General features: G+C 42.9%; 3 protein-coding genes across 5 annotated transcripts; all 3 read right to left on the reverse strand.

Moving 5' to 3' along the window:
- Window positions 1-10,405: 10,405 nt before the first annotated feature.
- Window positions 10,406-11,873, reverse strand: LOC108029029 (protein rolling stone). Of its 2 annotated transcripts, XM_017101077.3 has the most exons (4): window positions 11,681-11,870; window positions 11,414-11,627; window positions 11,004-11,307; window positions 10,406-10,945 (listed from the first exon to the last, which is right to left on the reverse strand). In XM_017101077.3, the coding sequence occupies exons 1-4, from the start codon at window positions 11,813-11,815 to the stop codon at window positions 10,780-10,782; spliced, it is 819 nt and encodes a 272-aa protein (XP_016956566.1). In that variant the 5' UTR covers window positions 11,816-11,870; the 3' UTR covers window positions 10,406-10,779. The 2 variants fall into 2 exon arrangements, with proteins under 2 accessions (XP_016956566.1, XP_016956565.1); XM_017101076.3 differs by lacking the exon at window positions 11,004-11,307 and having other exon boundaries at window positions 10,847-10,945; window positions 11,681-11,873.
- Window positions 11,874-15,821: 3,948 nt separating this feature from the next.
- Window positions 15,822-16,888, reverse strand: LOC108029025 (uncharacterized). Of its 2 annotated transcripts, XM_017101073.3 has the most exons (5): window positions 16,733-16,888; window positions 16,577-16,673; window positions 16,332-16,522; window positions 16,082-16,273; window positions 15,822-16,012 (listed from the first exon to the last, which is right to left on the reverse strand). In XM_017101073.3, exons 1-5 carry the CDS (start codon window positions 16,796-16,798, stop codon window positions 15,989-15,991), a joined length of 570 nt encoding a protein of 189 aa, XP_016956562.1. In that variant the 5' UTR covers window positions 16,799-16,888; the 3' UTR covers window positions 15,822-15,988. The 2 variants fall into 2 exon arrangements, with proteins under 2 accessions (XP_016956562.1, XP_050741420.1); XM_050885463.1 differs by having other exon boundaries at window positions 15,834-16,273.
- A 2,932-nt stretch (window positions 16,889-19,820) lies between these two features.
- On the reverse strand, window positions 19,821-23,278 carry LOC108028993 (protamine-like protein 99C). The gene is made up of 3 exons (XM_017101034.3): window positions 23,115-23,278; window positions 20,048-20,736; window positions 19,821-19,992 (listed from the first exon to the last, which is right to left on the reverse strand). Exons 2-3 carry the CDS (start codon window positions 20,657-20,659, stop codon window positions 19,933-19,935), a joined length of 672 nt encoding a protein of 223 aa, XP_016956523.1. The 5' UTR covers window positions 20,660-20,736; window positions 23,115-23,278; the 3' UTR covers window positions 19,821-19,932.
- Between the last annotated feature and the right edge of the window lie 1,546 nt (window positions 23,279-24,824).

Consider the following 24,824-nt stretch of genomic DNA (forward strand, 5'->3'; position numbering starts at 1 on the left):
GCTCATGCTGCCGTTGTCATTCGTCAACGTTTCGCGTGGTTGACTTTTCGGGTTAAATTAATTAAGCGTGTGCGTTTTTATTGTTGATTGAATACCCCGGCATGGGCGTGGCCACCCGAACCGCCCCTCGCAATAACCTTTTTGTATTATGATCAACAGGATGTATTGACTTCTCGGCTAAGTTGGTGGGGCTTGGGCAAAGAACATTGTAATACTCAGTTGAATTTGGCTTGGGAAACTTGGGTATACTCACTGAAAAAAATGGAGTGCTGAAAACAAATATGTGCCTATTAAATTCAGATTAGGCGGTTTTAAAAATATTTCAATCAATGTATTTTTTGTAATAGATGCTAAACATATTTAAATTTAGTCCGAAATCTTTGGATCAAATAGGTTTATTTATCCGTGCAATGATGCAAGTCTAAGTAATTAGGTCACTAAAGGGTTTCTTTAGTTTATTTCAGAAACATAAATTGGGTCTGACTACCTTGCAAGTTGCACTGTTCGCTAGAACGTTAGTTTCGAATAAATAAAATTAGCAAAACCCGTGCAAACATCGCGTTCAAGCCCAGCTAGTTTTATGGCCAAAAAGGCAAACGCAATACATAACCACACCGAACTGGAAATTGCGAAATTAAAACTACCGCATCGCAGGCAGAAAGGACAGCCAGTACTGCGCTGGCGTTTGTTTTTTCAGTGCGAATATTTGACTGCAGCAGAAGTTTGGCATAAAATTTACTAATTTTATAATGTGGCAGGCAGACATTTATTTCGACGCTAATTACAAACATTTAAACTTTTAATTAGTTTTCAAACAAGCAGCGCAAAAATGCAAAACGAACGCAGCGAAAGCCGGGCTAAAGAAAATTCCCCATCGGAAGTGGAAAGCGGTATGATACATACATACATGCGGCGAACTTCTGCAGATCTCTGAACTTATTATTGTTGTTTCTGATTGGGTGGAACGAGGGTTGGGGTTGGGGGCTGGGTATGCAAATGCCAATGTATTTCTATGGCGAATGGAGAGCCAGTCACTGCTCATTCATAGTGGCAAGAGCAAAACAAACAAATAAAAGGGAAGATAATGGAAATAAAAATAAGCATGAAAACACCATAAACAAATCCCGGCTCTGATTGCCACTCAAACTAAAATGGAAATTGGCTACAAGTAAATGGCCATAAGCAGCTACCAAAATGCTGGAGAGATGGCAGGCAAATGGCGTAATGAAGTACAGAGGGGAGTGAAATAAAAAAGTTTTCAGTTTCTGAACCGTCAAAAGTCAGATAAACTGATTCCCCACTTGCCGCAGGCTCAGCTCCCCTATTTTCGACTGCCCATCAAACTAATTGAACACGTAAATAGATGGGGATGACAAACAAGTTCTGAGAATAGGGGCAACTTATGGAAAACGAAAGTGTCTGGGGAGAATATTCACAAGAAAGAGGCAAGGAATATGTTCTGGTATATGTATAATTTAATTTATTTACAGACCACCAAAATATTTCAATACATTGCTTTGACCAATTTCTGATTTAATATCCTATCGAATTCATTACATATGCCGGCCAATTACAGGAATAAATTCGGGGGAAGCCACCCAAAATCTCGAATGGAATGGATATGAATATTTAATGGGGATTTTCGGTGGCACCACCTGACCGCAGATTCCCTGGGCCACAAGTCATGAAAGTATTAATGCCGTTTTAAGTACTTCCGCTGCGAAAACTAAACACACCGCATAGAGAATGTACGTATGCATATGGATGTGAGCAAGTAAGCGAGATAGCGAAAAATGCAAAGCGCACTAATTCTAACTGCAGCATAAATTAAAGCTCTCATGAATAATAATTCAAGGCAGCCGGCCGAGGGAAATAACCTACGGCAGCAGCAAAAACAACTGGAAAAGCAGGAAAAGCAGACGCACAGTATCAAAGAGCCACTTGAGTAAATGCGTCTGTCGTGTGTTCTCGATTACACATTTCACCCGCAAAACCCCTGAATTAGTAAGGTAATGAGATACATAATAAATTACCCGAATCGACACTCCTGAATATTAATTGAGTATTAAAATAATAATACCTACAAACATTATTAACGAGAATTATTTCCATTAATGAGAAATAATCTGATACTGAGTTACGACATTGATATGATCTAACTCTTATCTAAGGTCTAAGAAAGGGATGCTTAATATTGTACCCTTAAAAGAATACTTTTTTATGATATGTTTCTGTGATATCCAATTGAAATAAATTTAAAAATACTATTTTTTATATATTGTGAGAATAAATTAAATGTGTACACGCTGATAAGACTTCTAATTTATTGCCAAAGCCTTTTTTAGATTGTTTTCTCCATCAAACCAAGTAGTTACTTGGATGCATATTTTAACATGCTATCCGATAACCGCAAGACACAAACTAAATATTTGATGTGCAATTCCAATTTTGTAGCTGCCAGCGATTGCAGGAACATGGCTCACTTTTGTGTCTCCGCTTGTGTCGCAAAAAGCCAACAAAATTTTATAGCTGTTGTCATTATTTCATGTGCAGTGCCACATAGTCACGCCCCCGCCAGACCCCTCTCACGCCCCAGCCCCACCCCTGACCTTTTGCCCTGGCTCAGAAAACCCAGCCAAGCCCCCCACCGCCCACCTACACACGTTGATCATACGCAGTGTTGTGCTTAAAAATTTCAAATGCATGGCACTTTGGTTCAGAGACAGCGGCATGGCATCGCATCTCGTGCTCCCTCAGACAGCAAGTGGAAAACATTAACAACACCAACAAGGACACTTTTCCGTGTCTGCCGCCATTGTTGGTGCTGCTGCTGCTGGCTGTTGGTTTTTCTATGCGATTTTCATTTTCATATTTATTTATATGTTTTTACGCTGGCTAAACTATGAGTACAAGTGCACACTTGTCTGGCGCCGAAAAAGGGTGCCAGCCCGGCACTCTCAGTGGGCTGAGGTCGGATTGGGCTTAACGCTCCGCTTGCAAGGGCCTGGAGGCAGGGGTTCCAGTAACCCCTAGTCTCCTCCAGGCTCCTCCCATCCCCTCCAGGGTCGCCAAACTCTCTCCAATTGTCTGTGCATTTATTTAAATGCAGTGTTTGGCTAGCCAATTTAATGGCGAGTCATTAGTTCTTGTCTGCAGCCAGTTGGGCCCTGGGTAAAATGTTGAAAAACATACTGCTTTTAGTTTTAGGAAGCCTAACAGGGGAATTATTTAAAGAGTCATTAAAACGACTTTAAGGACCTTTTCTCGTCTGTAAGTTAAAAATTTTAAATACAAACCTTTTTTTAATGCTTTCTTACAACAATTTTTTAGAAACTTCAATCAACGGTTCCCTAATCCCTGCCATTTTCCTTAATATTCTTACTTCTTTAATAATACTGCCTCACCTCGATCGGGATCTGAAGTTCTCCTTACTTTGTTCTCCACCCCGGCCGTAAAGTTAATCATAGGGCGCTTAAAATTACAAATCACCGCCATCAGCCATCGGGCGCCAAGGACACTGCGATGCTGGCCGCGGCTGCAAGGATAATAACAGACAACCTGCTGCACAAGATGGAATCCCCCTCCCTTCGAACGAGCCCTCTTAACTGTGACCATTTAACGGTAATTATTGCAACACTGTGGCACATTGTAAGTGCTCGAGCGGGAACTTTTCATTCGGCTCGGCCAGTTTGATGGTCACCACATGGCCAGCAGCCAATTGGCCCACCTGGGCCGGCATAAATTTCCGGCTCAGCATTTTACTTAATCCCGTCTATTTTGCGAAAGGATTATCAAGGCAACTTTTTAATTCGCCGCCCAAGTGGCCGGGCAGCAGCGGCGCCATCAGTCGTGATGTCAGCAGTTTTGTGCGGTGGCCTTTTAATGGGTCTCCGGTCTTTCACTCAACCTGCCAGTCCCCGCGGTGCCCATCACGATTTTCAGGCGGAATCGCCGAGGCTCCTTTTAATGCCCATTGAGGGCCCATTTGATGCGTGGCCAACTGAGCGTGCCGGGAACTTGCCAACTTCGCCACCGGGCGAGAAGATAATAATTTGAAATGATGGATTAAAGTAGCCGTTAAATTGAAGGAGGTAAGCTAAATAGAAGGGCGGCTTTGCGGTCCTTGGCGATTGCAAAGTACGAATAGGGAGCGAAATATGCCTGTCAAATAAATCAGTACAATCTTGTCTTTAATCAACGGATGGTACATACATTTTGTTAAGAAATTATTTGGGCATTCGAAGTATCTTATCTACGCCAGTTTTAAATATATAACTTCGACTATATAGAGCACCCTCGCTTAAAATAACAATTAAAATCTAGAATATTTTTAAAATGAACCACAATCGCAGAAAAAATTAAATTTTTGTCCCTCGCTAATAAAAAACGATTGTTATAGAATAAGAGAGAATTCTGCCATAAATTCAAAGAGGTTAAAATTATCCAAGTTAAAATTATCCAAGAAGTGCAGTTTTTGGCTATAAAGCTGGAAGTTCGGAAAAATTGAAGATGAAAATGGGTCAAAATTTGACCCATTTTTTTAATGGAGAATTCTGCAACAAATTCATAGAGGTATCCCACGTCAAGATAGGTTTCCAAATACCCAAGTTATGGTATCTGGAAGTGGAGTTTTTGGCTATAAAGCTTGAAGTACGACAAAATCAAACATGAAAATGGGTCAAAATTTTGACCCTCGCCAATTGAAAAATAATTGATGTATAATAATACAGAATTCTGCCACAAATTCATAGAGGTATCCCACGTCAAGACAGGTTTCCAAATACCCAAGGTATGGTATCTGGAAGTGGAGTTTTTGGCTATAAAGCTGGAACTACGACAAAATCGAACATGAAAATGGGTCAAAATTTTGACCCTCGCTAATAGGAAAATGACTGAAGTATAATAATAAAGAATTCTGCCACAAATTCATAGAGGTATCCCACGTCAAGATAGGTTTCCAAATACCCAAGTTATGGTATCTGGAAGTGGAGTTTTTGGCTATAAAGCTTGAAGTACGACAAAATCAAACATGAAAATGGGTCAAAATTTTGACCCTCGCCAATTGAAAAATAATTGATGTATAATAATAGAGAATTCTGCCACAAATTCATAGAGGTATCCCACGTCAAGACAGGTTTCCAAATACCCAAGGTATGGTATCTGGAAGTGGAGTTTTTGGCTATAAAGCTGGAACTACGACAAAATCGAACATGAAAATGGGTCAAAATTTTGACCCTCGCTAATAGGAAAATGACTGAAGTATAATAATAAAGAATTCTGCCACAAATTCATAGAGGTATCCCACGTCAAGATAGGTTTCCAAATACCCAAGTTATGGTATCTGGAAGTGGAGTTTTTGGCTATAAAGCTGGAACTACGACAAAATCGAACATGAAAATGGGTCAAAATTTTGACCCTCGCTAATAAGAAAACGATTGATATATAATAATAGAGAACTCTGCCACAAATTCATAGAGGTATCCCACGTCAAGACAGGTTTCCAAATACCCAAGGTATGGTATCTGGAAGTGGAGTTTTTGGCTATAAAGCTGGAACTACGACAAAATCGAACATGAAAATGGGTCAAAATTTTGACCCTCGCTAATAAGAAAACGATTGATATATAATAATAGAGAACTCTGCCACAAATTCATAGAGGTATCCCACGTCAAGATAGGTTTCCAAATACCCAAGTTATGGTATCTGGAAGTGGAGTTTTTGGCTATAAAGCTGGAAGTACGACAAAATCGAACATGAAAATGGGTCAAAATTTTGACCCTCGCTAATAGGAAAATGACTGAAGTATAATAATAGAGAATTCTGCCACAAATTCATAGAGGTATCCCACGTCAAGATAGGTTTCCAAATACCCAAGTTATGGTATCTGGAAGTCGAGTTTTTGACTATAAAGCTGGAAGTACGACAAAATCGAACATGAAAATGGGTCAAAATTTTGACCCTCGCTGATAAGAAAATGATTGATGTATAATAATAGAGAATTCTGCCACAAATTCATAGAGGTATCCCACGTCAAGATAGGTTTCCAAATACCCAAGTTATGGTATATGGAAGTGGAGTTTTTGGCTTTAAAGCTGGAAGTACGACAAAATCGAACATGAAAATGGGTCAAAATTTTGACCCTCGCTAATAGGAAAATGACTGAAGTATAATAATAGAGAATTCTGCCACAAATTCATAGAGGTATCCCACGTCAAGATAGGTTTCCAAATACCCAAGTTATGGTATCTGGAAGTCGAGTTTTTGACTATAAAGCTGGAAGTACGACAAAATCGAACATGAAAATGGGTCAAAATTTTGACCCTCGCTGATAAGAAAATGATTGATGTATAATAATAGAGAATTCTGCCACAAATTCATAGAGGTATCCCACGTCAAGATAGGTTTCCAAATACCCAAGGTATGGTATCTGGAAGTGGAGTTTTTGGCTATAAAGCTTGAAGTACGACAAAATCGAACATGAAAATGGGTCAAAATATTGACCTTCGCTAATACGAAAACGATTGATGTATAATAATAGAGAATTCTGCAACCAATTCATAGAGGTGTCCCACGTCAAGATAGGTTTCCAAATACCCAAGTTATGGTATCTGGAAGTGGAGTTTTTGGCTATAAAGCTAGAAGTACGACAAAATCGAACATGAAAATGGGATCAAAATATTGACCCTCGCTAATAAGAATACGATTAATGTATAATAATAGAGAATTTTGCCACAAATTCATAGAGGTATCCCACGTCAAGATAGGTTTCCAAATATCCAAGTTATGGTATCTGGAAATGCAGTTTTAAAAGTGCCATTTTGTGTCCTTTCTGAAACCGGTTGGATTGATTAAAAGTCACAAGCAAGAAAATTTGTTAAGAATTTGGTCTTCTTTTAAAAAAGAAATTTGAATAGTTTTTGTTTTGAGTTCCACCATATACTCAAATGGTATGCCACTTCTAAATCAAGATTCAATTGCCCAGGCTATGAAGTTCAGGAGTGTACACACATCCTCGTATTCCTCATTGCCATTGACTTCAGCCCGAGTTCCTCTCGGTACACAGCATTATTCAAAATGATGGACTTAAGTAGCCGTTAAATTGAAGTGGGTAGAGAAAATAACAGAGCCGAAATGGGGGAAGATAAATGTTTGCTTATGCCGGCGCGTGTGTTTGCGTGGCTTAAGTTTAATACGCCATTCAATCACTTTCTGCACCGCAGCCCCAACAACTGGCAGCCGTATCCTGTCGATGTCCTTCTTTTTCAATATTGTCGTTTGCATTTGCAGGCGAAGAGAATCCAGAATCCAGAGAAACGAGCGCGTCATTATCCTTTCACGCAAACAAAAACGACGGACCTCATTCTCGCACTTCTTTGGCCGGATCCTGGCACCCGTATCCTGGCCAGCGACTCCTCATTTTAAGTCTTTTGTCTGGGCATTTATTTATTTATTTATTGTCATGCTTGTTTATTGTTTCGCCTTTGATTGGCTTCGGCTTTGCTCTCCACTTGCTTTTCTGACCCATGCTCCATCCTTATGGCAAAGGATATGTGCAGTCGCTTAAACATGCTGAAATTTATTAGATTTATGCCGCAATGAGTGTCTCTGAGAGATAAGTACTGTCCTGCTGTCAAAACAAAAAAAGGCAAATTAAGGCAAATAATAAGATTTCTGCCTGTGCTTTTCAGTATATGGAAGTTACAAGTTCCACTTAACTGCAGTACCTCGTTATGTGTAGTCTGCTTTTCTGGGTTTCCAAGGGATTTCGGATTATTGACTTTCTCAGATTTATGTCCTTATGCTCAAATGATTGTTTATTGTTATCCCGTTCATGCCCCTAAAAAGCTGACAAAGGCCGAAAATCCCAAAAACCATCCTCAAACAGCGTCTGCAAAAATGGTAATCAAGTAATACTTCTAAATTCAATCAAATCCATTTTTTATTGCGGGGGCACTCCAAATTCTGGCTGAATACTTTTACTTTTGGTAATTATTTGCAGATTTCCCCGCCTGCACGAAATGCTTTTGAATACGAAACAAATATGTATTTATACCCGGAAATCACATATTTCCGGTGAGCTCTCGGCCGTTCGACGTGCTATTAATGAGCAGCACAATTAAATTTCACTCTCAAAATTACTCGAAAGGATGAACAATAATTTGATGGACGCAGAGTAGACTAGTCGATGCTCTTTCTGCGAAGTTCAATTGTAAAATTGATCAGTTACTCCCAGAAGCAGTGAGTGTAATAAATTGTGTTGTCACATTGGGTAGATTTATTTTGTACTTTACCAAACTCAACAGATTATATCTTCAAAATTTCGGCTGCCCCACGAATACCCGTCATTCTCTATGTATTAAGTGGAATTTATGCAGAATTCAGATTGAACCTACGTGAGCGGATGCGTGCGTTTGTGTGAGGTCCTTTATTTTCCCATGGCATAATATAAAACATCCTGTTGTTGCCCCTCACATGCCTATTGTCATAAATAACCCGTCCTGAAGGTATGTTTGCGCTTGCGTTTGCCAGTGTGTGAGCTCGTCTGGACGGGTTTTGTACACTTTTGTGACTGGCTTAAATTTGTTGCGTTATTTGCGTCATTTCCGAGGCAAATCAAAAATGGGGAAAATGCGAAGGCCAGACAATGTATAGCAAAATAAAAAATAAATATATGGGGTGGAGGAAGAGAGCGACCGTGTGTGGGCGGGCTATGTGTAAAGTGTGTGCTTAATCAGCCAATCAATTTCATATACATATTTTAACACTTGAATGCGCTGGTAAAGAATAAAATTCCAATGCCGCTTGAGTTGAGCCCTCGGGCGGAACAAAATGCCTACCGAAACATTCCGCAGAATACAATAAGCATTGAACTCACAATGCGAAATAGTTCAGTATTATATGGTTATTCGGCGGGCACTCAAATGAATATATTACGCTTCAATTTTTAATTATAGGGAATTAACCTTTTACTTAAATTATTTAAAATTATTTATTAGGTTTGAACAACAACGGGGACGCGAATAATAAATGCGATACATGTTTCCAAGGAAAACTAAATTAAACCCAAATTCTTTAGATTTGGAGAGTGTGATAAATTTTAGTTCTCCATAATGTTCCTGAAAATCCTTTTATAAGCTGTTAAATATTGCTTGCCATCATCAAGTTGCTTAAGTGATTTCAGCTTCGGAAATTTGCCGGTCCGCAGCAGGCTAATATACCTACAGAGATGTTGGCTGCCTCACATGTGAGGACTGAAAAAAGACGTTCCCATAAAGTCAGGCTGCTTAGTGGCGCTTCGGAGGGACCCTGTGGGGCCTGCTAAAGTGCAGCCACTTAGTAGGGCTCCATAGTTGCAGCTGGCATCGCCTAAAACATCGAACGTTAACGTATTTATGGCTGCACTCAGCCTGACAGGCGCCAAACTGCATCGCCCTGCGAAGTGGGTGGCGATGGCAGTTTAAGCCAACGTAACTAAAAGGACGTCTTAAATTTCCATCGCCATGGCGCTCCATTTGGGGCAATTATGTACCGTTTCCTGACTTTGCAGCCCAGCAGGGCGAAAATACATTTGTATTCAATGTTCTTTCATTCGTTTCGCTTCGGTTTTATTTTTACAATTTTCGTAACATTTCCGCCTTTTTGCATTCAATTTAATTTAACATAAACATTTATATGCTTATATTATTATCCAACGCACACGCAGGCTGCGCAGCTGCTGCTGTGCACTGTGCAGAAGGGTTTCATGCTTCAAGTGAGCATACGTAGCGTATACGTAATGTGCAATTTTGTAGCGGACTGAAGGGGTTAATGCAGTTAAAGGGGCCACGAGGGGTAGGTAGTGGGGGCTCACCCCCGGGTTTATGAGGGGAAAAGTATTCACTATAAATTTTGTGTGCGCACCACTTGCAACAACAACGGGCGAACGAGGACGGGAACAACTGCAACAACAACTTAAATCTTAAGTAGCTCAACTTGTTTATTTATCGAGGCAGAAGTTAATGCGGCGGGGGCTGTGGGGGGCGGTTGCATGCTGGTTGGTTGCAAAAATGCAGCAATGAGTCAACTTATTGTTGCTGTCGCCCCACCATTATTTACAGCTGTAATTGCAGGTGCACTTCGTACCGGCGGCTTAAATATTTAAAGGCAACTCGCACGGCACGTTTAATAGAAAACTTCATTTGGGAAAAATGCAGAATACTGTATTACTATTAACCAAAAGAGGGAAAACATTATGAAAATGAAGGAGAGAAGCTCAAACGAAACTTTCAAAACAAATTGTGGCGCCCGGCATATAAAACCGCATGCGATAGCACATTCAAGATAGATACAAGCTGATATGGATACAGGCGACATGATGTGGCCAACCCACACAACCCCTGGGGATGCGAATGAAAGGCTGGGGAGCTGCAGCATCCGAGGCAGTGCTTTTAATTTTCCAAACACGTGCGAGCGGCGTAAACAACAAAACAAGTCCGACATATCAGAGGACAAATAAGCTGAATTTGTTTTGACATCCCTCCTTTTTTGCTGTGGTCTCTACTATGCCCAGTGCTTTCCAGCGGCCAAAGTTGATTGTCCTTAGCCGGAACACTCTCTTCACAAGGGTAAAGATTTAAAAATATTTCAAAAATAGTTGTGCAAGTCTTGAATATAAATATAATGACTTCTAGAGGGTATCTCATCGTTGGTAGAGCCATCTCCCCTTTTGCTGTCTGCATGCTTAGTTTTTAAGTTTTGGCACGCTTCACTTAATGCAATTATTAGGGGAACAGCACAACATCACAGAAGTTTCCCCCTCTTGCGTGCTACGAAAGTCCTCAGCCGATAGACTCCATATTGCAGGGCGGACAGGAAGACAGCCGCCAAAGTTACCATTGACACCGTGACCAGCACCATCGTCGGTTTTTCAAAGTCCAGAAATGTGTATATATAGGAGTTCCCGTTGCTGGAACAAAAATTAAGTCAATATTTTCTTAAAGGAAGCGAGCAACTTCAGTTCCTACTAGTTTAGACCACCCAGCTCATAGTAGGTTAGAGCGAATAGTCCATAGGAAAAACCAAATATCATGGGATACACAAAATGCAGCAGGCGGGCGGGCTGCGCCACTATAAAGTGGTCGACGGTGAAGAGAATCGGGGGCAGAAGGTGTATAAATATGTTGTAGAAATCTGAAACTCGGGTCGGATTAATTGGCATCCGATCGTCGGGATAAATGGCTGTCCAATAGGTAATTGCGATCAAATACTCAATTGTTAAAGTGGTCCAATAGCAGGCCCAATAGGTCTTGACCACGCAACCAGGGGGATCTAGGTGAGATTGGAGCTTAGGATTAAAGTTCAATTATACATTCAAGCTCTAAAAGCTTTATTAAAAAATTCTTATTGCTATAAACTTTAACTAATACAGACTCACTCCACGATTCCGGCTTGCAGTGATAGGCAGTCACCAGTATGGCTCCTGTAAGGCTGGTGATGCCGCACAGGATAAATCCCCAGTTGGTCAAGTAGATGAAAACAGTTCCGCTACGGTAGTACAGAATAATATAGGTGACCAAGCCCGCGTTAAAAAATCCGCCCAGCAACCACCGATAGGCCAAGAAAATAGAAGATTTGGGCTTTGTTTGCCACTACAAATAAATTTGTTATAAAATAACTCGATCGAAAAGTGTGGTTAACCAACTTGGGATCGTAAAAAATCTGAGGGAGTGGGATGACCTAGCCCGAATCTGCGGCAGCGGAACTCTTCCCTCAGAGTCAAGGGTTCCTGAAGATAGCCGGCTGACTCTGGCTCCTTGCCACCGAACATACGATACATTTATAAAAATATTTTGTGTTTAATACTGCAAATCAACTGGAAATTAACACAGAAGTGACTGTTAGTTCAAGGCCCTTATGCGCCCGGGCTTCCGGCGGCAATTAACCCATGGCGCATTCCCCTGGACTTCTTATCTCGCAGAGCACGCGGCCTGCCCTGCATAATTAACAGATATATCCGATTCGGTCGGGGACCCCGGTGCGTGCGATTCGGTGGGGTCTCTCCGGTCGGGGGATCCCCTCACCTCTCGCTTCACGCAAATTACGACATGTGGCTGACATCATTTTCCTTCCTCAGCCATTCAAAGATTACGGCGGGTGACGGCAGGACGAAGGACGAGGAAGGAGGGGCAGGATGTCGTTTTGAGCCAAGCAGACACTTTTAATTGAGAGACACTTGGCTGAGCTGTAGCGTGCAATTAAAATGCCATTACATGTGAAAATAAAGCAGCAGCCAGCACAGTGTGATGGGAAATTATAAAAGTGAACAACAAGAAAGAAGTTTAAAAAAAAAATATAATCTTAAAAATATTTTAAAAGTAACATGAGCTTACTCAATTAAAAGTATTTTATAAACTCAAGTTACTTATTTTGAGTGAAATATGTAACGTATTTAACAACAACCTAATTTAAATAAAAGGAGACATATCTTAACCACTGTGCCGCTTTGCATAGTAAATTACGAGGCAAGGATTTGAGATTCCTTCCAGCTTTCTGCGGAGATGTGGACCCCAGGGAGTTCTTTCTGTGTGAGGAAAAAGAGTGTTTGTCTGGGAGTCTAAGTAGTTAACACCCCTGGGGTTTTCTTGGGGAGAAATCCGTTTTCCGTCGTCCAGACTCTTTCTACATTTCTTCGACAAACTAGTGTTTGCTATCTCGAACAAATCACATCAATAGATTCATATACTCGTATAAATTTGTCATTGACAAGAGGCCCTTGCCCACCTTGCGGCCATTTAGTATGCAAATTTTGAACGTTCACTCGGTTGAGTTTCCCAGAAAATTTCCATCAGTTCGTCGATTTGTCTGTTCTGATTTTATTTTGCTAGTTCTCTTTTTTCCAATTGATTAGCTGATTTCCACATCAATCGAAAGATATATTTTAGGATGTGAGGACAGGAAATTGTTTTGAAAGGCTTGCAATGCTCGATGGATTTTGGATCAAAGACAAAAAGGGACAATTATTGTGGAAACTATTCCTATAAGACTCCAAAGGGAAAGGTATAAAATTGTGTTGATTGATCAGTTAAATATTTGGATTTTTTCCTCTATGCAGATCTTTTTCTTGGCTTACAAACATGTTAAAACAATCGATGTTCCTTTGTTTTAAGTACCAGAATAAAACACCACTGAGTTACTTACTATCGCCGTCGACACATGGGCTTTTGGTGGGAAATAGTACGCAGATTGTGATCGGAGCATTCCTCAAAGTCAAGCCGGGGAAGTGAGGGCTCAATTGAGCTGTGCATGAGCTCGGGGAAAATTAAATTTGCAAACGGCAGGCCCATTGGCGTGCCCCACTTTCCTCGCCCAAGGAGTCAACTCTTTGGCACTCTGCCATCAAGTTGCGCTTTAAAAGTGCGTGCCAGCAGGGTGGCTCGGGGCAGCGGGTGTTGGCAGGGTGTCGGTGTCAAGGGTTAAGTGTTTTAAAGTGAGCCGCCATTCAGGCCATTTCTATGTTATCGCAATTTACCAACCACTCCTGCCGCCCCAGGAGGCGATACCTCACGTGTCATTATCTTAATTTAAGGCAGTCCTGGCCCCGAACCCTCCTGGCCGCCCCGCTGATGGAGCTTCTTTCAGCTCCCATATCTCTTACTTGAATACACAATTATGTGGCATGGGCGTGTGCCAGCGCCGGAGCTTCGCATGTGGCGGGGTGGCTTAAAATTAAATTTCTCATGCTTAGAGTCCCAGGACCTGGGCCGTTGCTCATTATTATATAGTCACGTGGCAGGGGCTGGAAGACGCATAGAAGTACGGACACGACACGGTCGGTGGCTCGTTACTGCGCGGCCATATCACGACTTGAGATTCGTCGAGGGCCCTCCCAGTTCTGGAGCATCACTCAAGCCGGGTAAACTAACTATGTGATAAAGAGCACAAAAGCGGAAGGGGTGCAAAAGTCCTCGGAGAGAAATGAACTTGCAAAAAGGTAACTCGGTCGATCTCAAAAAAAAACGGAGAGGGGTAGATTCTTTATAAAATATTTGTAATACCCTGCCATCAAATAAGTAACAATTGAAGCCAACAAAAATAGTGGGAAATTAAAAATAAGGAATCCAGTTTGTTATCTATGTTCAGGGTAGTTAGAAGAAAACCTAAGGGTATCTTCTTATAATATTTACCAAAAAATACCTACCGGAAGAGGTTATTTATGAAACCATTTTTAATCTTTTTTACAAAATGGTTACGCTAGCCCTAAAATATGAGTGATACCCAATTATATTTGTAATATAATATGGCAAATTCCCATTATACCTCTGCCTCCCAAGAGTTAAAGGGTATCTTCCGCTTCCTTGCCTGTTGTCTGCTCGTTTTTTGCTTTGTTTTGATGTTATTAGACTCTAGGGAATACCACATGCAATTTGCAATCTTTCCTTCTTGCCACCACAGTTCGTATATATTTAGTGTGTAAATCAAATGAGCATATAAGCATTTATATATACTTGGCCAGGGAGTTCGGTGAGCTCGTTTTTGAGTGGGTGGCATAATGAGGACGGTGGCCATAGCTTATACATCCGTTCTATAAAATAATATCAACTTGTGATTGCATTTTAATTTAAATGTAGTGCATTTTGCCAGAGAAATCAACAAAAGCAACACAACTTATGTGTCACGTTCGTGCTAAACCAAATACAAGGCCGTATAAATATACGCAATCCTGTGGAAAACATAATATAATTTTGTATTGATAATCTGCGTGCAAATGTTTTCTTTTTTTATAAAAACACTCTTATTTTTTGGTCAACTATTCATCAAATGGTAAAAACAGCAAAAAAACATTTCATTAAAAAAGTGGATTGCAAAAAACTGCATTAATAAGCTAATCAAATATAATTTTCAAATAATATGAATCAATTCCGTTTCAACTTTAATTCCGCTTAACAGAACTTGTTGATTTTCCAAGAAATGCATTTAAAAGGTCCGCAATTTAATTATTACCCAAGAAAGCGTGAACACAACACGCCAACTTGGCGATGCTCTTTTCTGGGCCTCTGCGGAAATCATTGCATGCCCAATGCATCTGAATCCGAATCTGAATGCATATTGAAAATGTGCATAAATGCTGGCCGGGCTGGAATGGAATGGAATGGAATGGAGGGGCGGGCAATGGGCAGGGGTGGTGACAATGCCGTCTGCTCGGTATTTATGCAACGCGCACACCCACAATCAATTATGCAATATGAAAAGCCAAGGCTTGTCCGAGGAAAACGAAAAATCGAAAAGCATTTGCGGCAATTTCTCAATTCGAAGTGAAGGCAGCTGGCAGGGGGGCTGGTGGTTGGCCCAGAGGCGTCGAAGGGACCCCCTTCGAGGGCAGGCACTGTCAGGGCAGACGGCATCGTAACCGGACCCCCGGGCTGCACGGACGTCTGCATTGCGCCATGCAAACTCGAGCTGCGGCAGCAACAACTCATTTTTCCCATTTTGTATTATTGACAAAGAGGGGACGACTGTCGACTGCCTACTGCCGACTGCTGACTGCCGATTTTCATTGAATATTTTTCGGCCTCGAAACGAGGGCCTGGAGAGGCCTTTTGGAGGCCCGGCCGTCCCCACTCGGAGTCACGGCTTCCAGACTGAGTCGGGAGTTTGTGCCGGGGGCTAGCAAACAGTTTGCACCACCAACAATGCTCGAGACTCTCCAGCCCGACATTCTGCTGACCTCAATATTTGTTCAACTTTTCAGCAACAATTTTCCTATGCGATTTTGGCCCTCTCAGCCCGAAGCAGCCCGCCCACCCACTGGCTGTCATAAATGCCTGCAGTTTTGGCAGTTTGTGCAGTGAAAGTGATTTTCGGATGGGTTCAGTTGGTTTATTGCTTTGATTTGCTGTTGCTAAACTTCTGGGGCTGGGGCTGGGGCTGGGGCTGGGGCTGTCGGTGTGGCTATGGCTTTGGCTTTGGCGTTTTGGCCAGCAATCAGTGCCGGCAAATCAAATTTCATGCCTCAAACAACGATCCACTGGCCGAGCTAAAGGAAGATGGCCAGGTTAAAGAAAGGGTTGGCCACTCCCAGGGTTCCCTGGCCCCGGGGACTCACCCACACTCGGGCCAGGAGGCGGCACACCAGCAGGCCCTGGCACACGGGGCCCACACACAGGATCCCGAGGAGGCGCAGGCCGTGGGCGTGGCTGCTGTCCAGGACCAGCTGACAGATGGCCGAGGAGAAGCAGACGAACATCACGAAGTTGGACACCAGCACCAGGGTGCTAATGAAGGCCAACTTGCAGCGCTGCCGGGAAATATAAGCAGTTTGACCAGCACAAAGACAAAGAGCAATCGCTTCTTACGGGCACCAGGAGAGCCAAATTAAACGGCAACAGCAGGGCCAGGTGGTGCCTGAACAGGACCTCAAAGAACTGCCAGCTGGATGACCTGAGGACCTCGTGCCAACTCTGATGGGATCCCGAGGCCACGTTTTCTTCAAAGACCAGGGGGACATAGTAGAAGGTGTTCACCGGTCCATCGGAGTTAATCGAAGCTGTGCTGATAAAGTTTTAGCTTAAGGGATCGGTATAAGGGCAATGGAACCCACCCTGAGCTAGGTGCTTGAACATGTTGATCACATAGTACAGCATAAAGTTGTGCATGATGAGCAGCAGGGCGTCCTTCTTCAGCGGATTTATGGAGCGCTGATAAGCAGATATCTCAGATTAATTTCGAAGGATTTAACAACCATTTCATAGCTTACAAAAACCAGGAAGATCTGGTAGAGAAATATAATGCACGTCACTATAAGCTCGTGCACATCAGCCATTTTAGCTCACTCTCCTAGAAACTGTTGCTAATTTTGAATAGATTCACCGAAACTAAATGTCCAATTGCTAGACAATAAACTCGTGGGCTTCTAAGAAATTATACAACAAAATATAAAATTAGAAATGAAAATAAACAAATGCCCTTGGTTCACTAAGAGCAGCCTGAGCAAATATGTGTGCCCGAAGTCAAAGGTAAATTACACTATTACTGCTTGAGTTAATTCAAAATGGCCTGGCCAGTTTCCTGATGTCCCTGAAATGTTTCCCTTTTATTTGCAGTATCTCTGGCAATGGCAGGGCCGTTCATCAGGCTGCAAGAACAACTTGACCGAAGGGGTCACCTCAATTATTATGCTTATAATTAAGAGTATCCGGCCGCAGGTATTCTCAGACAGGCTCACATCCTAATGGCCTACAATTACCAATTAACAGATTATTGCATTGACCGAAGTGCTTGATGGAGGGCAGGTGGGCGGAGCCGAGGCCGAGGACCTGCCATAGTCGAGGCAAAACAAAATAATTCAATTTAAATTTCCAGCATGTGCAAATAATGTAAAACATTTCTGCACATTTTAAGTGCTGCTGCAAATTGACTGTCAGTCAGGCAAAGCGGCCACAAACATCAGAGGCTGCAGCGACAACGGCAACAACTTTCGAACAACTACAGCAACGGCAATGAGAGTTGCGAAAACAACGACCGCACAATGGCAACTGCAAGGGAATTTTCGCATATTATACAAACAATAAACATTGTTAATTAATTTACTTCAACTCGAACGAGAACTGCACTTTGGCTTTGGCTCACTCCAGCGAAACGGATGACTTTAAGCTGCTCTGTGTGGCCGAGCTGCGCAAGCAGGTATTCCCAAATGTGTGTCTTTTACTAATATTTAAAGTATGTGCCACACTTTAAGGTACTCATAAATAACCTGGTAGTTGACCAACCATAAATATTTCCAGAAAACTCAACTCAAAACTCCATCTCTTTCAAATATTAAAAATAAATTTGAAATAATATTCGCACTCCAAAAACTCCGCCTACGAAAACCATTTGCAGAACAACCACCGGGGCTCTCGTGGAATTCACTTTTAACGCTTATATGATATGGCGCTTACTTTGGGCTTTTGATAACTTGTGGCATATTTCAGGAGAACTGACTATAATAATGCCTCATGCAAGCGGTATCATTATAAATAATGACTCTGATTAAATATGATGTAATCCTTTGCCAGTGCTGCCATTTCGGGAATTTTTTTAAACGCTGCAAACTTAATTAAACATTAATCATAGGCGGCTGGCGGGGAAACCCGGGCTGAAGGACGAGATAAGGCGATTGGAGGTTGGAACAGACAAGTGCATTAATTAACGGCGCGCTGTCCCTGGTAACTGGCCATAAAGGATTTGCGTTATTAATTGAACGATTTTCGGATCAATATTCTACAATTCTCCCGGGGAACTGCGCACTTTCAGGCCGCTCCATCCGGCTCACTTTATTTTCAGTAATTTGTTCCTTTTGGGCCATTTAGGAATAACTGTCACGTACGTCTGGCCTGCCCACACTTACCATTTCATCAAAGGAAATCGAGCTTGAATTGATTTCGCACACATCTGCCTCCTCCTCGCCAAAAACACACCTTGGCCTGGCCCTAATGTGTGTCATTTGGCCGGCAGTTATCTTAGGGCCAAATGCACAAAGGGGCGGTAATTTTCCGAACATTTCCTATTGCCAAAAAAAACAATGGGCCCCGAGCTTTCTTCTTTTCGGATTTGCTTTCTTGTTAGCTAAGTGAATTTTTATTTGCCATAGCTTTTAGTAAATGTCCATTAAATTTATTCGATTGGCAGACTTTATTAGTGGTGTGTATTTGATTTAGAATTTTTATTTTTTAGACATATTAAAAAGGTAACAATGGTGAAATGTGAACTATACATTATTTGACTGTAATCATTTCTCGAAAATATAGCAGCTCGCAATCTCACTGGTATGTGAATTAAATTGAAAGTGACCCCCAACTGAGTCGAAATTCGGAAAAAATATGGCAGGGCTACAATTTCCGCTGGGAGGCCGCGTTGAAATACACATATCAGCTGCATCTTCAATCAGCGGGAGCAACAAGTTACTGCCGAAAACCAAACCAAGGACTCCAACTCGACCCGTGCATCCATTTCAATTTCACTCGCAGCAGAAGCGAAAAAACCGCGAAAACTGAGACTCATTTACACATTTATGTGGGAAAACGTCAACTCCTGAGTAATTTATGCACACAACGGCATTTAAATGCCTTTTATTTCCTCCTTTTTTCGAACAAGGCTCGTCAGTGTTTCGGGTTCACTTTCATTTTTCACTGCGCAATGTCCCTGTGAGTAAGAGAAATGAGCTGTAATGGGTGCCAAAAGCCAACGACAGGGAAAAGGAGACAGGAGGCCACCAGACAATTTATGCGAGCTCGGGGAATTGTTTCGAAAATTGACAAATTATGGTCGTAAGTGCTGCGATTAGTCGGCTCCCTTCGTTTGCTTTTTTCGCCAACTGTCCCAAGGTTGTCTCCCCAAAACCACAATAATATGCATTGTATACCTACATTCAGAGAAACGGAAGCGGGGCTATAGCATCCGCTGCGTGTTATTAATAATTCAATTTAGCCGTCTCACAACAGGCGCCGGGTCAGAGAACCCTGGGAAGGCTTCGAACACGCAACTGCGATACCTCGACTCCAATCTTCCGCCGAGCAAACCCCATTACCATTTAGCAGTTGCCCGCTCCACCTACCTTTCCACGGTGGTTAGCTCATTATCTATTCATGCAAGTTAAGTGCGAAAGCTCATATGGGGGAATAATAAATGGAATTTTGTCCACGAGCTGGTACAATTGCATAAACAGTCACACGTGCCATGCTGAACCACAAACTATAAACGGTTTACCTCATGTTGCTCTTAGGTCGAACCTTTGAAATTGTAGTCCCAGGTACTTTGTACCCCAATTCTACATTCAGTTACCCTTTCCCAAATGAATTCAACTATTACAGTTGCCAAAATAATATTTTTATTTCGAAAACGACGACGCTCTTTTGAAAGTAAGAACCACAATTTACAGACCGAAAAGGGGCATGACACTGGATACTGGATATTGCTTCAACAGCGTTTGCAGACGCGACGGCGCTTGTGGCGTTCGTTATGGGTAACCTTGCAGGCCTGTGGAAAAAGAAGCCATATAAAATCTTATCGAGGACACCTCAAAATCGATTACCATGCGGCGGTAGCGATCCTTCTTCTCCTCCGGCAGCCTGGACCAGGCCTTGGCGGCCTCCATGATCAGCTCCTGGGGCTTCAGGCCGCAGTGCTTCTTGCGGAAGGAGCGCACGAAGTTCAGGTAACCATTATTGGTCACCGGGCCGGGCTTGCTGCACTTGGGCCTGGAGCCACACTTGTTCTCCCGCTTGGCGCAAGCCGACTTCCTGGGCCTCGCACAAGCCGGTTTCCTGGGCTTGGCGCAAGCCGCCCTCTTGCGCGGCGTGGCACAGGACTTCCTGGGCCTCGCACAGGACTTCATCGGCTTGGCACAGGACTTCTCGGACCTGGGCTTCCTGCCCATGGGATGGTTGCACATGTCACTGGACCTCTGGGGGTCTTCTTCATCAACACACATGGCGTGGTCCTGCAAGGCGCCATCAGCCATATCGCGATAGCTATTCTTCTCCTTCTGGCTCATCTTCTTCCAGGTTCGGGCACACTCCTCGGCGAACTGCATCCAGCTCATGGGGTTGGTCTGCTGGCGCAGTTGACGCATGTAGTTCAGAAAACCATTGGTCGCCCACGACCCCACACTCATGCTCTCGCTTTCCCTGGCTTCGTCTGCCATCTTGAGGTTCAAACTCGATCAGCGTATCAAAATAGGTTCGTATAAGTCTTAGAAAATTATAGAAATTTTCACGAAACCTGCAAGGTAAAAGGAAAAAAGTTAACCAGGGGTTACATAAAACAGTGTAAAACTTCCCGAGAAAAAAGAATTTCTAACGAGTGGTTTATTAGGGACTAACTTGTGCCCAGTTGTTTGCATTGTCCACTATTATATGCGATAAGATTAGTTTGACCTGCCCGCAAGCCAACTGGCCGCCCAGAAGCCGCAGAGTTGTGTCCTGTCGAAAAGTCACTTAATCAGCGAGCAACGAGGAACCCGAGCCCGAGGTTGAAGCCGGACGGAACCAGAAGTGGAGCCTCATCCCATCTCCACCCAGAGGTCCGTAGACCTGAACTGCAGCCGACAGGCGGTTGCAACTGCAACAAAGCCCATAATTAATATCACTTTACAGTTGCAAACTGCCGCACGACAGCCGACAGTTTAGTCACCATGTGTGGGGCACAAGGAAGTGGAAGTGTCGGCTGTGGCCCAAGACCAAGGGGTATTACGAACTGTTTATTTAATTGTCGGGCAAAGTTCCAAGGCCCTTACGGTTTTGTTGTGCAAATTAGTCAGCCCAGGATGGACAAGGGTATGCAGTTAATCTACGAAAAATCGCCATTTCCTAGCGGTTATCACTAAGCGATGGCAGGGATAGGGATAAAACATACAAATCTAGAGGTTAGGATGCATTTACAGTAAACAGAGGTTAAATTTCCTTGAATTTTACATTCCTTAATTAATCAAAGAATACCCATTCAGTAATAAATCCATTTTAAAGCCGAGAAACCGATAAGCTATTCCCCAGATATTTTCATCTAATCTTCAGCTCTTATTAATGACCGCCCGAGTCTCCTCCCAGCTGAGTACTGTGCCCCAAAAATATTAATTCGAAATATTAATTTTGAATCGTAATGGTTATGCATAAATTCCCATTTATAACCAGCTGTGCCATTGGACTGTCTGCGGAGGTCCTTGCTCGTATACTCCCTGAGCCACCACAGTATGACCCCTTTGTACAGGCCTCATTTGTGGCGAATTATGCTGCTACTGCCTTTGCATGCGAACTCCGAATTCATCTTGTGGTCAAATATGAGGGAACAGGAGGAATTCTGTGGAATATTAAATGGCATTATCCGCAGGCTCCCCAGAGCTTATCCTCAAACTAAAAATACTTTCTTTCCCGAGCTCTTCATATTGAATCAGGATAAACCATTTTGATTAAGTGCTAAAATGGCAAAATGGCAAAGCGTCCATAAAAGCCGAAGGGAAGCAGGTGAAACTAAGTAAGGATCGACGGGAGCCGAGGGCGTCGAGTGATTATCATTAGCCGGCAGAGTAGTCGCCATTTAGCACGCACAACGAGATGCACGACAGCAACATCAGCAGCAGCGGCAGCAGCAGTTGCAACAATGTTTGAGTAATTGTTTGCCGTTGCAGCAGCAGCAGCAGCAAGAGGCAGCAACTGCAGATGCAACAAAATTTGCATGCAAACAGAAGGGGGTTCCCGGCCCCACTTGACCCCCCTGCTGCCCCCTGGCCGCACACGTAGCTGAACGGTGGCAACAACTGCAGCAGTAATTGCAACAAACAATTAGCGTCACTTGGATTTATGTTTACGAGCGGCTGCCTCGACGTTTTCGGCCACAATGACAGTGCCCCGTGTGCCTGCTGCCCCTTTATGGTTGTCATCGGGCCAAAAAGTTGATCAATCAGGACGTGTAATTTATTTACGAAAGAATCTCGAGTGCCCCTCTGGATTAACTCCGCAGATCTTTCTTCTTCGAGCTCCGCGCACTATGATTTATGTAATTGCCCGTTGCTTGCAGCCGAGTGTAGTTGCAGCATGTAAATGACGTCATTACAAGGCGTGGGGCGTGGCTAGGTGGTCGCCTGTCGACGGGCTGCCCCCGGCATTAGTTTAGAGCCAGATAGGAGGGCCCGGCCACAGCCACAGCCACAGCCATCCGACATCTAGACAAACACGCGGGCCGCCAAAACGGGCGTGGCCGGCGAGTTTCCGTTTCGACTTGCAACACTTTTGTGCAACACGCCCCACGACCTCGCGTTCGACATTGACTTACTGCGCGAGGAGTAGTCCTACCTTGCCTTTAAATTGGGTACTTGAAATTTAAATCTATTGAAATTTAGGAGCTTTGTGCAGAAATCTACAGCCGACTTTCTGTACACAAAATTTTCAAGGAAATCTTAATTCTTATACGCCAGTTTCTTTAAACACAAATTTTAAAACAGATAGGTCAAGGCTTACTACAAAAAAAAAACTTTGAAAATTTGCGTTTCTTCAACAAAATATAAATTTTGTGAACAAAGATCAAGAAAAATAAAGATCCGCGTAACCTTTACACAAAATCTTGTCGAATAATTCTTCATATGTTTAGTATTTTATTTCACTTACCTTTTCTCGTCGTTATTTTATTAAAAAGAAAACTCTTTTTCACTGAAAATTTTGAAGAGTAAACTGAAAATACCACTACAAATTTTACTGAGAGTTTTGGATGCGAACTGTTTGTGAGCTACACCAAGTTACTACTGAAGTTCCGCCGAGCTGGCTGCCAGATCAAGGCACTACTTCAAAGGCCAGGCCAACTAGATGGGGCAAATTTAGATTTGATCGAATGGCGCCGGCGGATTCGAGTCCTGGGAAACATCCTGCTTTTCCTGGGGTCCACCCCCGTGTTTCCTCGTGCTAAGTTTCCTCCAAGGCGGCATAAATTATGTGAAACCATTTTTATTCCCACTACTCTTTGCGGTTTATTAAAATTTTCCAGCCGCCGGCCAAGGAATTTTCGGGGTGAAAGGGCTTGGGGATTCCGATTGCTTGGACATGTGTGAGGTTTTCTATTATCTGCAAAGTGTTATGATTTATTATGTGCGGGTTCGAGTTGTTGGTGTGGCCATAAATTGCGACCCTTTCGCAGTCTGCGCCTTTAGCGCCGCTTCATCTTTGGTCTCTGCCTTCGCCAGCAGCAGTTAAGTCAATTAATTGGCCCTAGATTTATTAGTTTTTACCCCTCTCGCCCTTATCATGGGTGCCGTGATTTATAGTTTCCGGGAATGCGAAAACAACAAAGGAAAATGCCCCGACTTTGACTTTGGCACGCACGCAGGATGAGTAGTCCAGGTCCAGGTGACAGAGGGGCTCCGCCGCGGCATTTGCATATAAATAGATACGTCAGCCAAAATATGAGCCATATGAGCCGGGTCCTACACAACCTCTACTTTGTTCCCGTCTGCCCGCGGTGAAAATGCCTCCGTCGCGTGTCGCCGCGATAAACACGAATTCAAGTTCTCGGCTCGGACATTTTCCATTAAATTAGTCTTAGTGTCAGGCTCTGACACCAAGACTGATGTGCCGAGGGGCGGGTAAGACACTCATTGTCGCCTAATGGCACGGTACTGAATTATTTACTAGGTCATACGTACAAAAAGTATCTGTGTCCGGATCTTGCGAAACAAACTGTCAAAACTCTGGCATTTAGCTTTCAAGGATATCAGGAGGTTTCGGAGTTGTTGGGGGTAGAAATATAACATTTTGTAGTCCCCAGAGAATGTAAAATACTTTGGGCACCCACAAATATCTTTAAAATAACATATTGCAAGAAAAATCGTTTACCTTAACCGGCTTTCTAAGACACATAACCGTTTTTCTTTTCTTGGGAACCTATCAAGAACCTATCAAGAAATATTTTCCATTTTCTTTATAGTTTTTACTGATTAATTGCAGTTTTTCCTATTTGTATTGGGAATAGTATGATTTTTTTCCTCCTATTTAAAGAAGCAGACAAAATGGCTTTTAATATTTTTTAAATAGAGTGGAAGCCCACATTGCATTGTCTTCAAAAGTAATGTAGGCCCTGCGACTTGTTTCGCATATTTCCTGTTATCCCTTCTTGTGGTATCGATCAGAAATTCCATTTTGTAAACGTGCTTTAAATAAGAAGACCTCTGTAATGCCTTCCACAGAGCCATGCAAATACTCCCCACCCAAGCCGCCCAAGACGAAGAAAGGAAGACGAATTGAATTCCTCACCAGTCATGTTGACAAATTCGGCTGTAGGCCAAGTCCTGCACTCAAGTGCAAGGATCCGCATGTGTGAGTGTCGGC

This window comes from Drosophila biarmipes, chromosome 2L (genome assembly GCF_025231255.1).
Source record: "Drosophila biarmipes strain raj3 chromosome 2L, RU_DBia_V1.1, whole genome shotgun sequence".
Taxonomy (NCBI): Eukaryota; Metazoa; Arthropoda; class Insecta; order Diptera; family Drosophilidae; genus Drosophila; species Drosophila biarmipes.

Coding starts and splice junctions, on each gene's coding strand:
- LOC108029029 (XM_017101077.3), bottom strand. CDS start 11,815: ATGTATCGTATGTTCGGTGGCAAGGAGCCAGAGTCAGCCGGCTATCTT. Junction 11,308..11,413: donor CTGCAAGCCGGAATCGTGGA/GTGAGTCTGTAT, acceptor AATCTCACCTAG/ATCCCCCTGGTTGCGTGGTC. Junction 10,946..11,003: donor GAGCTGGGTGGTCTAAACTA/GTAGGAACTGAA, acceptor TTTTTGTTCCAG/CAACGGGAACTCCTATATAT.
- LOC108029025 (XM_050885463.1), bottom strand. CDS start 16,798: ATGGCTGATGTGCACGAGCTTATAGTGACGTGCATTATATTTCTCTAC. Junction 16,674..16,732: donor ACCAGATCTTCCTGGTTTTT/GTAAGCTATGAA, acceptor TCTGCTTATCAG/CGCTCCATAAATCCGCTGAA. Junction 16,523..16,576: donor GTTCAAGCACCTAGCTCAGG/GTGGGTTCCATT, acceptor TTATCAGCACAG/CTTCGATTAACTCCGATGGA.
- LOC108028993 (XM_017101034.3), bottom strand. CDS start 20,659: ATGGCAGACGAAGCCAGGGAAAGCGAGAGCATGAGTGTGGGGTCGTGG. Junction 19,993..20,047: donor AGGATCGCTACCGCCGCATG/GTAATCGATTTT, acceptor CTTTTTCCACAG/GCCTGCAAGGTTACCCATAA.